This window comes from Puma concolor, chromosome B4, assembly GCF_028749965.1.
Source record: "Puma concolor isolate L17-30 chromosome B4, mPumCon1.1.hap2, whole genome shotgun sequence".
In the NCBI taxonomy this organism is placed as follows: domain Eukaryota; kingdom Metazoa; phylum Chordata; class Mammalia; order Carnivora; family Felidae; genus Puma; species Puma concolor.
The window spans coordinates 51,092,914-51,106,982 of record NC_141673.1 but is presented as its reverse complement, the minus strand read 5'-3'; the positions used below and the strand labels follow the sequence as shown (position 1 = coordinate 51,106,982).

The following is a 14,069-nucleotide window of genomic DNA, read 5'->3' as shown; positions in this document are numbered from 1 at the left end:
GTTTTTTATTTTTTTAGAGTTTATTTATTTTGAGGGACGGGGAGGGAAGGAGACAGGGGAGAGGCAGAGAGAGAAGGAGAGAGAGAATCCCAAGCAGGTTCCAGTGTGGAGCCCAACGTAGGGCTTGAACTCACCAACCACGAGAACATGACCTGAGCCAAAGTTGAGTCCGACCCTTAACCAACTGAGCCACCCAGCTGCCCCAAAAGTATCCAGTTGTTTTTAAAATTTTGTTAAGTTTTAAAGCGCCTTTGCCATTTGCAGAATAGTATTTCAAATGTCTATATACAGATACTTGATATGATATAAACAAACGAACTTATCTATTCTCCTGTAGGTACAAATAGGGTAACACATTTATCCATAGAGCCTACACAATCATTGAACATTCTTTTTATGAGGGAAGATTTGGCACCGCATGCAATCTTTCAAGCTTTTGCTGGGTTTCTACAAGCCAGCTGTGGATCCGTCAGACCTGAACTTAACAGCACAGTTAGGAATCATGAGGTCTCGGATAATGAATAAACCGGAAGCGTAAGGTGGATTTAGGTGAATATTCTGGCCGACTAGCAGAGATCCCTTTTAGGACTTGTCTGTTTTCTATCTTGGTGGACCGTGTGAAGACAAGAGCCCCCTGTGCAAAACTAACCCTTCCCACTGCATTCTCCCCCCTCCAGGGGTCTGAGGAGCAGACGGTCGTGTACGTGGTTGGGAAGGCGGGCCGCCAGCACTGGCAGCACGTTTATACGGCGGTGACCCGGGGCCGCGGCAGAGTGTATGTCATCGCAGAAGAGTCTCACCTCCGGAGTGCAATTATGAAAAGCAGTGCCCCTAGAAAAACCCGTTTGAAACACTTTTTGCAAAACAAGCTCTCCAAGAGCTGCGCGTCTCTGGCGGATTCCGCATCCCCGTCGGAGAGCTCTGGAGACAGCAGCAGGCCCGGCACACAGCCGTCAACACCGTCACACCTTGCAGTCACAGCCAGCACTGTGACACCCAGAAGCAAGGCCTCCGTAGCTGATGACAGGACGTTCCCCTTGGCCGGAGAGTGGAAATTCTCTTCACCCGATGAGGTGGATACAGATGAAGATCCATCAAAACCCCGTGGGTCCAAAAGAGCCTGTGGCATGAGTGATGCTGAAAGTCCAAGCAAAGTCCTGATGGTAAGAGTGACTGACGTTCTCGTGTGCTCCCGCTGTATTTAAGTCGTGTTGACTTCAGGGTGCTGATACGTGGCTGTGGATTTTTCATTAGTGTTAAATTGTGCTATCGGACCTAAAAACAAGTGTTCTCTCCCCTCTGCCACGTGTCGTCTCCCCTGTGCCTGGTCGATCCTAGCGCGCTTTGTCGCCTGGCATGAGGTCGGCACAGGTGGCGTGCCGAGAGACCTTGTCATCCTGCACTGTCTTTCCGCATAGCTTCCTTGTCACCCTCCCCTTCCCCTTTGTAGGCCACAGTCTCACTTTTATCCCCACTGTTCGTGAAAGCGGCCGGGTAATTATCAACATTCTTGGAACAAATGAAGTTCCAATAGAAGTTTGAGAGTCGCTTCATGTGCTGGGGTCCGTAGGCTTTCAAGGCCATGACCTTGAAAGGGGCCAGGGTGGGAGCCCCGAGGGGAAAGTGCTAATGTGAGCTGTCAGTACCAAGCAGAGTTCTGAAAGGAGGACAGAGATAGCCTCTGACCCCACATGGATAGGGGACAGTGAAACTGTCCTCTGAGATGCTGCCGGCACATGCGGCGTGTGACGTCTTAGCCTGTTGGGCCATCGCAAGTATGGAGTAGTGTGGCTGGAGTACGCACGCCATCGGAGGCTGAGCTGAAGACACTGGAAGAGTCGGAAGACACAGGCTCTTCCCAAGAGGCTGAACGTTCTTCTGAACACAGTGGAGAACACTAGAGGCATTTTAAGAGCCCGGTGCACTGAAGTTTTGGAAGGTCACTTCGGAGTTGAGTAGTGTTTTGGGAGGCCATAGGGGATGAGTTCCTAGCGCAAAAATGATTTCAATGGCTTGAACAAAATGATTAGGTTCTGAAGTCAGGTGGTAGCGATGGGGTTGGAAAAGAGATGCTTAGGGACAAGGGGTGCACGGGCCTTGATGGCCGGTTATATGTGGGTGGGGTTGGGCCCGAGCAGGACTCTTAGGCTCCGGCTTGGGCTTCCCGGGGGGATCCAGCTACATTAGGATTGGGAAATGAGGCCGAGGGACAGGTTTTGTAAGGAAAGTGACAAGGGGAGTCATAAAACCCCAAAGTTTCTTCTTTTACCTTCTTGGAAGTAGTAGGGTCCCTGCCGATTCTAAGCTTCATTCGGTGCTCCACGTCAACTCTTTGATATGGAATTACCATATCAGCAAAACATCTTTTCCTGAAATTGGCTGTATCACCTCTTACAAAGACCCTGGGGTAATAAGGCTTTGGACCTGGAACAGAAAATTCCAAACAAAAAGTCTTGGCCTAAAAGTTTCTTGCTTTATATTTCTTCATGCCAGCATGGGATGGGTGGCTTCTGGCTTCTGGGATGGTACAAAGAGACAATGACAGCGTTACCCGTCTTCGCTGCCGAGCTTGCCAAAGTTTTTAAGCTCTGGTCTGTGAACACGGAGAGTCCAGCGCTGGCCGCAGAGGGTCAGTTTTCTCGCAAGCCTTGCCAAAAACATGTGACATCTACAGAAATCCCTGGAAATGAGGAAACTAAGAATTCAAAGGCTCGTGAGTGATAAATTAGGGACTTCTGTGTTTTCCATAATTGTGAGATATGTGATTTCTGGAAGCTCAAATTCACTGACAGGGGCTGCCCTCATACCTTTCTTTCCTGTACGGGTGGCTTCATAAGAACCACATCAGCATTTTAATTCTGCAAGTACTGATGGCTGAGCCTCTCCTACATGAAAGCTTTGGCTTTTCTGTGGATTAATAGCTTTGGGTTTTGAAAAAAAAAAAAGCTTAAAATATTGTCCTGATTTTTGTTTGTTTGTTTTGCTTGGTTTTGTTTTGTTGCTTTTTTTTGCCTTGTATCCCACAACCAAAAAAAGGGGGGGGGGGTACAAAACAGAAATTCCCCTTTAAATAAAAGCATATGCATCAATATTTAAAAATTTATCATATAAAGCAGTGATTTCCAGAATTTTTTTTGAAAGAAAATGACATTTTATTATAAAAAAAAAATCTGGAAAGGGAGTAATCACAAAATCCCTAAATAAAGATAGTTCTATTAGGGTTCTCCTGAACCAGTAGCCTGTGTCTATGTCCCTATTTACCTACCTACCTGTCATCTATCTGTCTAGATTTATTTAAGGAATTGGCTCATGATCGTAGAGGCTGACAAGTCCAAAATCTCCAGGGTAGTCCTGCAGACTGGAGACCCAAAGAAGAATTGACATTGCAGTTTGCATCCAAGGGCAGGCAGAATTCTTTCTTTCTGGGAGGCAATCTTTTTTCTTTTAAGTTTTCTCTTAAGGCCTTCAGGTGATCAAATGAGGCCCACCTACATTATGGAGGGTAATCTGCTTTATTCATAGTCTACTGATTTAAATGTTGGGGCACCTGGGTGGCTCAATCGGTTAAGCATCCGACTTCAGCTCAGGTCATGATCTCACGGTCCGTGAGTTTGAGCCCCACGTCAGGCCCTGGGCTGACGGCTCAGAGCCTGGAGCCTGCTTCAGATTCTGTGTCTTCCCCTCTCTCTGCCCACCCCCCCCCCCCCCACGCCCTGTCTTTGTCTCTGAAAAATAAATAAACCTTAAAAAAATTTTTTTAAATGTTAACCTCATGTAAAAATAGGTCCACAGAAACATCTAGAATAATATTTGACCAAATATCTGGGTACCATGGCATAGTCAGGTTGATACATAAAGTTAACCAGTATAGTCCTCTAAATTGAACAGGTTTAGCATTGTGAAAGATTGATTGTGCTTATTTTTCTCATTTCCCTATGGCGGTGAAACTTTCTCATGACCATACTGATCCCTTGCCTTGTGCTTGGGAGTCACGAACAGTACCAAGAGTACTGGCATTGCAGTGTTTCGTCTTATCACACCCAAGGCCGGTGTCTTGGATGTGCAGCTGAGCAGTAGTCAGTCATTCAGGGCTTTGTGCTTAAAACTACCCCATACTTGCTTTAATGTTCTGCACTTAACCATCTTGAAGTTCTTAACTTTGAACAAAGGGCCCACATTTTCATTTTGAACTGAGCTGCCAAATTATGTAGTGGCCATACCTGTAGAAAGTATGTGTGTGTGTGTGTGTGTGTGTGTGTGTGTGTGTGTGTATAGTGTGCATATATATATATTATGTAAATATATATATATATGGTGTGTATATATATTATGTGTATATATATATATATATATATAGTGTGTATATATATATAATATATGTATATAATATGTATATATACCCTCATTCACAAATAGTCACTTCTTCATGCCCGTCCCAGAGCTGGGTGCTAAGGATACCACAGTGAGCCAAAGCAGGTATGATCCCACAAGTTGCCGACAGCTGATTGCTGTGGTCTCCTCAGGTCTTCCAAGGGGTGGGGAAGATATTATGTCTCCCGCGGAAGTAGAGGAAACAGAAGTACATAGGGCAAATTGTGTGTATTTTCATGAAATTAATCTCATTTTTATTGCTGTCCTAACAGGTGGAAGAATCATCTCCGCAAGTGTCTTTGAAACTTCGGAATTTGAGACTGAATAGTTTAACCCCCCGGCAACTTTTCATACCCACAAGTAATCAAGAAACTTAATTTGATTTCAGATTGCGGAAAGTAATTTCTCTCTCTCTCTCTCTCTCTCTCTCTCTCTCTCTGTCTTTTTTCTATTTAACACAAATGAACATCGTAGCTTGACAATATTAAGGTACAAAACAGGATATGTGTAACTGGGGTTTTATTTTAAGGTGTTTGTGTTAGCAGATATTTTAAATCCGTTTGATCATAGAAAACCATAATGAGTTCAACATCTGTCATCATGAGAACTGATAGCATATATGTATATATTTTTTAAAGTTTGTACTTTAAAAAGTGTTTTATTTTTGCAATAATGCCTTTATTAACTTCCATGATCATGTTGGGTGGTCTTTGCCCATGGTATGAAGCCATGGTCACGACAGACTGTAATTACGCCTCTCGTATTATTAACTGACACACATTTTTCAGGTTGTTGGGTCTTCTGCCAAGTGTTCATCTGGCAAGGCTCCTTGCTCCATCACGGCCGGCCGGACCCACTTCACCTGGAAATTCCTTCTGATTTGGGAGTACATTTCTTTTTCTGTATTTGAGATACCATTGACATATGTTACCACTGTGTACCTTGAAAGTGTACAGTGTGTTGATTTGATACATTTATATAGTCAATATGATTTCTACTGTAGCATTAGCTAACCCCTCCATCATGGCACATGACTGTTATTTCTTTTATGAATACATTGTTTTGAAGGTATTCTACCGCTGGAAAATTATTTTCTCTCAGTGATTTTATTTTTTTTAGAGCTCTATTTATTGTTAACCGGTGAAAGAAAAGGTTAAGAAAAAAAAATGTACCTGTGATTCCAATATTTGAAAAAGAACCTTAATGAGCTATAATTCACATACAATTCACCCATTAAAGGGGTAAAACGGAGTGGCTTTTAGTACATTCATGGAGTTGTGCCACTGACACCACAATGGATTTTTTGAACACTTGCATCATCTTCTCCAAGATGTGCCTCTTAGTACCTGTACCTCGTAGTTCTGACCCCCTCGTCCCCTCCAGCTCTGGGCAACACTAATTTACTTTGTCTCCATTGATTTGCCTATTGCAGACATTTCCTACAAATGGAATCCTACAATATGTGTTTCCTTGTTACTGACTTCTTTAACTTAGCATAATGATTTCAGACTTCATGTTGTGGCACCTCTCATATCTGTCTTTTTATGAAAGATTAATAAATATGTACCAAGAGCTAGCATTGTCCCTTTTATTGGGTGGATGTCTTGGATAGTCCATTCAAGGGGAATCACTCAGTCTAACCAGATGAAGCCTCATATCCTTGGTGTATTGATGGAAAATATGGCAGCATATATGGAGGCTGTATTTCTGGATCACACCATGTTGGTTTGAGCCGATGAGACAAAACCAGGAACCCTGGCTGAATTTTTGCAGGTGGTTCCAGTAGAGCTGCAGGTGACCTATCTTGCTTCCAGTAGTGCAGTAAGACAAAAGGCCTCTATCTCCTTTTATTACCAAATAGTATTCTGTCGTACGGGTATAGCACATTGAATTTCTCGGTTCATCAGTTGATGGACGTTTGCGTTGTTTCCACTTTTTGGCTATTATAGCATGCGTTGGCCTACAAGCTTTGTGTGGACATGGATTTTAATTTCCTTTTTTTTTAAGTTTCTTTTCACTTATTTTTGGGGCGGGTGGGGGAGGGGCAGAGAGAGAGGGGGAGAGAGAATCCCAAGCAGGCTCTGTGCTGTCAGCCCAGGAACCCGACTTGAGGCTTGATCTCACAAACCGTGAGATTACGACCCAAGCTGAAATCAAGTGTTGGAGGCTTAGCCGACTGAGCCACCCAGGTGCCCCTGATTTCTTTTCATTATATTTCTAGGCGTGGAATTGTTGGGTCCTATGCTAACTCTATTTAGCCATTTGACGAACTGCCAGATTGTTTTGTAAAGCAGCCGTACCATTTTGTATTTATACTTGGGAGTGTGTGAGTGTTCCCGTTTCTCTACGTTCTAGTACTTGCTATTATCTGACTTACTGATTATAGCCATTTTAGTAGGTGTGAAGTGTGGTTTTCATTTGCATTTCCCTTACGGCGAATGATGTTAATTACCTTCTCATGTGCTTACTGCTCATTTGTATGACCTCTTCAGAGAAATGTCTATTCAGATCTTTTACCCATTTTTTAAAATAATTTTATTTTATTTTATTATTTTTGAGAGAGAGAGAGAGAGCACACATGAGGGAGGGGCAGGGAGAGAGAGAGAGGGACAGAGGAATCGAAGCAGGCTCTGTGCTCACAGCAGACAGCCTGATTCGGGGCTTGAACTCAACGAACTGTGAGACCATGGCCTGAGCCAAAGTCAGACACTTAACCGACTAAACCACCCGGGTGCCCCTACCCATTTATAAATTGTTACTTTTCTTTTTATTGAGGTATGAGTTCTTTATACATTTGACATGCAAGTCCCTTCTTAGAACTACTGTTTGCAAAAAAAAAAATTTCCCATGATGTTGATGTTTTTCATTGCTGCTGTTTAGAAATATAGCTGATCTTGTATCTTGCAACCTTGCTAACCTCATTTATTAGTTTTAATAGGTTTTTAGTGGATTCCTTAGTGAGGATTTTCTATATATGAGGTTATATCATCTGCAAATAGAGATCGTTTTCTTTCTTTCCAATCTGGATGCCTTTTATTTCATTTTCTTGTCTTAATGCTCTGGCTAGAGCCTTTAATATATTGTTAGATACAAATGGTGAGAATGGACATCCTTACCTTGTTCCTGTGAATTTACAAGGCCTGCAAGACAGTCTGCAAAAATGAAAATGTTGGGACTATAAGTGTAAGTTTTAAGTAGCATAGCATGCATGAAAATTGGTACATCTTAGTATATATAATGTATTTCATGAACACATGTACTGTTCTCTGAGGGCAGATGTTATTATGATTGTTGAGTTAAAATCTGTCTTTGTCACTTAAAATAATTGTATAATTAGTCTGGGGTATTTCTGTCTGCGGGCTGTGTTAGGACTTAAACCTTGTATGTTTTACATCTTGTTCTTACAATGGTCCTGGAGTACAGTTATGACCTTCAGTATCACAGGTGGGGAAACTGACTCTAACTAAATTTTGTACCACCAGTGAGTACCAGAGCTAGAATTCAAACCCAGATCTGATTTTAAAACTCATATTCTTCCCATTCTTCCAATGCTGCTTTTCAAGCTTAAGGCAAAACCTTTCCCCTTTAGAAAATTCTAGGGGTGCCTAGGTGGCTCAGTTGGTTGAGTGTCTGACTTCGGCTCAGGTAATGATCTCACACTCCGTGAGTTTGAGCCCCACGTTGGGCTCCATGCTGACAGCTCAGAGCCTGGAGCCTGCTTCAGATTCTGTGTCTCCCTCTGCCTGTGCCCCTCTCCCACTCACACTCCATCTCTCTCTCTCTCTCTCTAAGATACACATTAAAAAAAAGAAAATTCTACAGCAATAAGCATTGTATAGGGGTCATCTAGAATAAAATATATTCAAAGCACCAAAAAACTGTATGTCATAATTTTGGCTTTTCAAAATCACTTTTTATTCCATTTGGTAGAGGGTTTTTTTTTTCCATACAAATATTTGCAACAATTTTCAAGTCCCCAAAACCATACATAGACGATAAATACCATGCTATTAAAGTATTAAATTTGTACAAAAATACTTTACAGCTTAATACTTGTTTGTTACAAATAAAAATACATATTTAAGTGACTCATGATCTTTTTTTTTCTTTTTTTTTTTTAACATGATTCTGCTTTATACTTTCTTGCCCTGGCGGGTTGTGACATATGATTGAAATAATATATTTCTTTGCACAAAAAGAAAGGTGAACTTTTTCCTTAAACAAAGGACACAGTGTTCAAATGCTTTACCTAAGCAGTCGTTTGAATTATTGACCAAAATGAAGATGTTTGCAAAATAATCATTTCAGTATGGAGATTCTACAATCCATATACAGATCTATCTTTTTTTCAATATTCACCAAATAACAGTTATTAGTGTAACTATTCAAAATATCTGAACAAATGAGAACAGTTGCTGACAAACATTAAAAGCAACTGTCACAATTTATTGCTTTGAGGGATGGTAATAATTGGCAATGCATTTTGTGAAAGATGTATTTACAATTTCGAGAAGTGGCATGGCTCAGAACAAAAGATAGTCCAGTGTCATTTTAAAGTACGTGTCCTGTACACCCCTCTATAAACAGTTTTCCAAACATGTCAAGCAAGATGAGTTTGATTTGCCTATCATTAAGATAAACCTCATTTTAATAGACTCTTCATTCTCTCTTAAGTTCTTAGTCCTGAATTTTAAAAATAAGATAACTCATTCTCAGTGTTCCTAAGCACTCTAATTCATTATCAGAGATTTGCAGCTATTAAAAATGTGTCCTTAAAAAAAAAACAAAAACAAAAAAACAGGTCACAAGACATATCCTGTTTGTTAGTTTGTTGCATAGGGAATAGCATACATCTTAGTTAAGATCATTCCTATATTGGGGCAAAACATTTACCACCACCTATTATGGTCTCCTACGTGCATCATCGCTGAAACGTTTTAAGAGAACTTTAATGTTACACCTGTACCCCTCCCATGGCAGCAGTCCCCGGCCACATCTCAAACTCGAGTTCCCCTAGGAGAGCCAGCTTTGTGGAAAGACTTGGTCAAGTTCTTAACGTTAACGACTTCACGGTAAGAAACTGATTTCAAAGTGAATTAAGGAAATTGTCATAGAGAACAGTTTCAAACAGACATTTCTCTTTTCAAAAAGTGATTGGAAGATGAACTTGTAAAAAATTTCCTCTGATGTTAACTGGGGGGAGGGGTAGCCTACTTTTCTTTTTCTCTACCATTGGGCTTGGCAGGGAATTGGCTGCCATATACCATAGTGGTCACCAAGAAAGAAACCTCTTCAGCTTGAAAGGGGAAGTGAACATGAGCCATGAGAGAGATTTAAAAGACCTCTGTGCTTGCAGTTAATGCCACGTGATTATCTGTGCTTTAAATGCCACAGAAATCTGAAAGGGATATTTTAGCACCATGTAGATATTGTCTTTTGTCCTGCTTTATAAAAAGCGTTGCTATAATGTGTTAGTGGGTTCTCGTATCTCCAAATTACTACCGTGACTAGGCTGTTGGAAAAAAGCGCTGTTCTGTTCACTCCATTCTCCTCCTGGTAGAGTCTGTTCTATAGACTTCTGTGAGGCCAGTGGGTTTCTACTAATAACCAAGTCCAGCTTATTACCAGATTCTGCTATGAGGGGCACAACAAGGCAGCAGTCAAAGTCTCTCGTTCGGACGTGATTAACCTGAAAAATCAAGAAGGGCCACTTTGAATTATTGTCATAGTCTGAGATAATTCTCAAAACCCAGAGTAATACTTGCCATGTTAACAGGTGTCTGCTGATGCTTAAGTGAGCCCTCTACGCAGAGAGGTCTGTCCTTTCTCTGACCACCCTAGAAGGTGGTCATTGGCTGACTTATTCGTTGCTATTAAATTGTAAGGCCCTTGAGAGCTTGGAACAGGGACATGTCCCAACATCCCCATGCTGAGCAGATTGCCTCGCACATGGCATGTGGTCCTAGTGCCGAACATTATCCCTATAATTTCCAGATGAGGTAGGTGAGGCACAGAGTGGTTCAGAGATTTGCCTTAGATCAGCACTTGGTAAGCGGTCCAGATAGGATGTGATCCCAGGCAGTCTGGCTGACCCCAGAGCTGTGCTCTTGGCCGTGATGTTGAACTACCTCTCAGAAGTGAGCCCATCCCCTCCTCAGCTTTTGCATGTACTCATCTTCTTTTATTTCTCCTTGTTCTTCACCGGCAAGGGTTTCTAAACCATCTACGTGCCTGCTTCCACTCTTTGACTTTCCATTCTCAATCTTGCCACATCTGGAACCCGACACAGTGTACAAATGACCCCAACTGTCTAATACAGATACAGATACGGGTCTCATCTGCTTTGGCCTTTAGCACTGGCTGTGCCTGACAGCCACACATCCCTAAAACTCTCCTTCCTTGGCTCTCTGTGACATCAGTTTGGATCCATTTTAACTTGATTTCAGTTCTCGCCTACCTTTATTTCTTCCTGTCCTTTACATTCGTTTTTCTTATGATTCTCTCCTTGATTCTGTTCTCTTTCTTACTATAAGCCCACCAGAGGTCACTTCATCCAAACCCATGCCTTCAGTAACCTAATCTCCTAAATCTGGCTCTGACGTCTCTTCGGAGCAACAAGTCCAAACTGCCAGTTGCCTCCCAGACTGCTCTACCCGGAAGTACTGAAGGCATTAAGGTCTCAGGTCAGATAGAGGTGTCTTACCCACACGTACCTCGTCTCCCTCCCTGTGGTCTTCCCCTTCCCCATTCTACACCAATCCACGTATGGTATTATTCTATGGTCTTTCTAAATTAACAAATTATGTCACTTTTCTGCTTAAGAAATTAATATGCTTGAGAGCAAAGTCCAAGAGATTTACCGTGGCGTTCAAGGCCCTTCACAGTCTGAACCCAGTCTACCTTTGTAGCCTCAACTTCCATGAAAGCAGGTACAGTGCAGCTCCAATTTATAGATTAGGAAGAGCCACATAGAAGTTAAGTAACCACAGTTATTCTTTCAACAAATATTAGAGTATCTGTGGAAAATAAAAGTGTCCCATCCTGCCAGCATAAGACTAATTGTTCCATTGCTGTGGTAAAGACGATCGCCAGAACTGGTTTTAAAACCGTAATTGATCGGGGCGCCTGGGTGGCGCAGTCGGTTAAGCGTCCGACTTCAGCCAGGTCGCGATCTCGCGGTCCGTGAGTTCGAGCCCCGCATCGGGCTCTGGGCTGATGGCTCAGAGCCTGGAGCCTGTTTCTGATTCTGTGTCTCCCTCTCTCTCTGCCCCTCGCCCGTTCATGCTCTGTCTCTCTCTGTCCCAAAAATAAATAAACGTTGAAAAAAAAAAATTTTTTAAACCGTAATTGATCAACGACAACTTGCTCTGGTGAACGCGTGTCTGAAGGCCAACCGATCAGTAGAGCCTCATGCTTTGAAAGTCAGCTCTTCGGTGCCAGACTCATTCCAGTTAGATACATTTTCAAGACTGATGTCAACCCTCTCTTCTTCCTACAAAATGCTATTCCTAAAAAGTGTACGTCAAGTCAGGAATTTGCTTAGCTCACTGAAACTATACATGACCATGATGGTATTCCACTCGGTAAACAAGGTTTGGCTTCTTGCTTTCAGATAATTGTGTGAGATGCTGAGATATCGTGTATTGTATACCGGGAGATGGGAGAGTAATGTACCAGCTCCGTTCTCAAGCTGTTTCTAAGCTGCTGGGGAATATACACAGGGAACCAATTTCAATGACTGGTAAATTTTACCAAAGGGAAAGGTTTTTATCCCATATAGAAGGGGCCCTAATCTAGTGTTGAGGCAAAGAAAGATGGGTAGGCATCGGTCAGGTAAGACTTTGGAAAGTTAAATTAGAATTTCACCTGAGGTCTTACCTGTAAGAGTCGGTCATAGGGTTTTAAGCCACCAAGGTCTCCTGGCCCAGCTGGGCGAATGTTTTTGACATATACTCCTTTCTCCAGCAAGCCATCTGCTACGCTGAACCCAAAATCTTCCACATCGGAGCTCTTGTACAAGGTCACCTGCAAAGTGAGAAAATGTGAAGGGGACATTTAGCTTGGCTGGACACTTGTTTTTTAAAAAAATTTTTTTAACGTTTATTTATTTTTGAGACAGAGAGAGACAGAGCATGAACAGGGGAGGGGCAGAGAGAGAGGGAGACACAGAATCGGAAACGGGCTCCAGGCTCTGAGCTGTCAGCACAGAGCCCGACGAGGGGCTCGAACTCACGGAGCGCGAGATCGTGACCTGAGCCGAAGTCGGACGCTTAACCGACCGAGCCACCCAGGCGCCCCTGGACACTTTTGTTTGTGAAACTTTTCGTGCCACAATTGTCTGACAATCTGTCAAACAAATTTACTCAGTAGCATCATAGATTTGGAATACATTAGGCAGCTCCCCATCCCCCTGCTGCTTTCCCCTTCTCCAAGAACATCCTTGGAATCTGTAAAGTCCCACTCAGAACTGAAAAGGAAGGAGAAGGGAACCACTGGAGAGTCCTGGTCTTTTTGTTGTTGTTGTTAATCACAGTCCTTGGATGGGTCTAGGAGAGCATTTTCCCAGGGCAGGCTGACTTCTCTATTTTCCTGAAGCAGCACCCGGGTGTTGGGGGGTAGCCAGTAGCAGCCCTTTGCAGCTGCTGGATATCAGGACCAAGCCAAAGGCCTTTCCTTCCTGCCCACCGAGCCCAATGCTGTGCCAGGTAAGCGCTCAGTATATCATTTTCCTTTGAGCAAGCGCCATGGACGCCAATGGTATGGTATCCCAATCAGAACGTCCATACTGAGAGCAAAAATGAGTTAAAAGACCTGAAAGTTTTCTTGTAACTGACACATTCTGGGGTCCGGCCTGAAGAGCAACCAGGCTTTGGTTTTAGCAACTCCAGGCACTGCCCCTTCTCAGCTAGGGGCCTCACTGGTTCCCTCCGCACCTGCAGCCACCTGTCGGTTCAAGCTTCCCATGATCCTCATGCCTCCCATCTGACCGCCTGCAAGAGTTACTCTGAGGTTCATACATTCCTCCGGTCATTCATACATTTCGCCAAATGTGTACTGAGTCTCTATGATGTTCTAAACATGGTGCTGGGTGCTGGGAAACAGCGGTGAACGAGAGAGGAGGCTGCCTTCCAGAGGCAAGCACATTTATGCGTAACATTTACTGAGCATATGCTGTCCCGGACCCTGCCAGGGGACATACTGAGCACTTTGTGCTCACCTAATGTTTTAAGCTGGCCACTGATACCGCTAAGATTTGCCCGATGCCCTCCATACAAACTGATGCACTCTTCAAGCAATGATCTGGACTTTCTGTCTTATGCTAATTATTTTTAAAAAATGTTTTCTTGTCTTTTGTTTTCATGCAAGTAATACATGAATATGTGTCTGTAAAACAGTAGAAAATTCAGAGCTGTACAGGGCAAAAAGTAAAGACGACACAGGTCTGTTTTTTATACCCACTTAGTGTATTTCAGAGAAGTCGAGAATATTGAAAGAACTACAAAAAGTGGTGTTTGTGTTTTTTTTTTTTACTTCACTGGGCAGAGCGCTAAAATATCAAGCTGGCTGAGTCAGTACTATTCGCCAGACAGCCCTCATGGTTATTGCCATATCAGAGGTGAGGAAATTCAGTTTTATAGAGGTTAAGTAATTCTCCCAAGGTCACAAAGGTAATGAATAGCAGGGTCCTGTCTGATTCC

General features: G+C 42.8%; 2 protein-coding genes across 16 annotated transcripts in view; one reads left to right on the top strand and one right to left on the bottom strand.

Moving 5' to 3' along the window:
• The window catches only part of HELB (DNA helicase B), a 33,502-nt gene extending 27,555 nt beyond the window's left edge, over positions 1-5,947 (top strand). For both annotated transcript variants that reach the window (XM_025926856.2, XM_086712898.1), the window contains exons 12-13: positions 678-1,163; positions 4,644-5,947. In XM_025926856.2, coding sequence (XP_025782641.2) covers positions 678-1,163; positions 4,644-4,748 — 591 coding nt within the window. In that variant the 3' untranslated portion in view covers positions 4,749-5,947. The remainder of the gene's footprint in view (positions 1-677; positions 1,164-4,643) is intronic.
• A 2,315-nt stretch (positions 5,948-8,262) lies between these two features.
• Positions 8,263-14,069, bottom strand: part of GRIP1 (glutamate receptor interacting protein 1) — a 684,764-nt gene continuing 678,957 nt past the window's right edge. For all 14 annotated transcript variants that reach the window (XM_086712887.1, XM_086712895.1, XM_086712890.1 and 11 more), the window contains 2 exons: positions 12,250-12,396; positions 8,263-10,060 (listed from right to left, as the gene is read on the bottom strand). In XM_086712887.1, the coding sequence (XP_086569013.1) occupies positions 9,833-10,060; positions 12,250-12,396 (375 nt within the window). In that variant the 3' untranslated portion in view covers positions 8,263-9,832. The remainder of the gene's footprint in view (positions 10,061-12,249; positions 12,397-14,069) is intronic.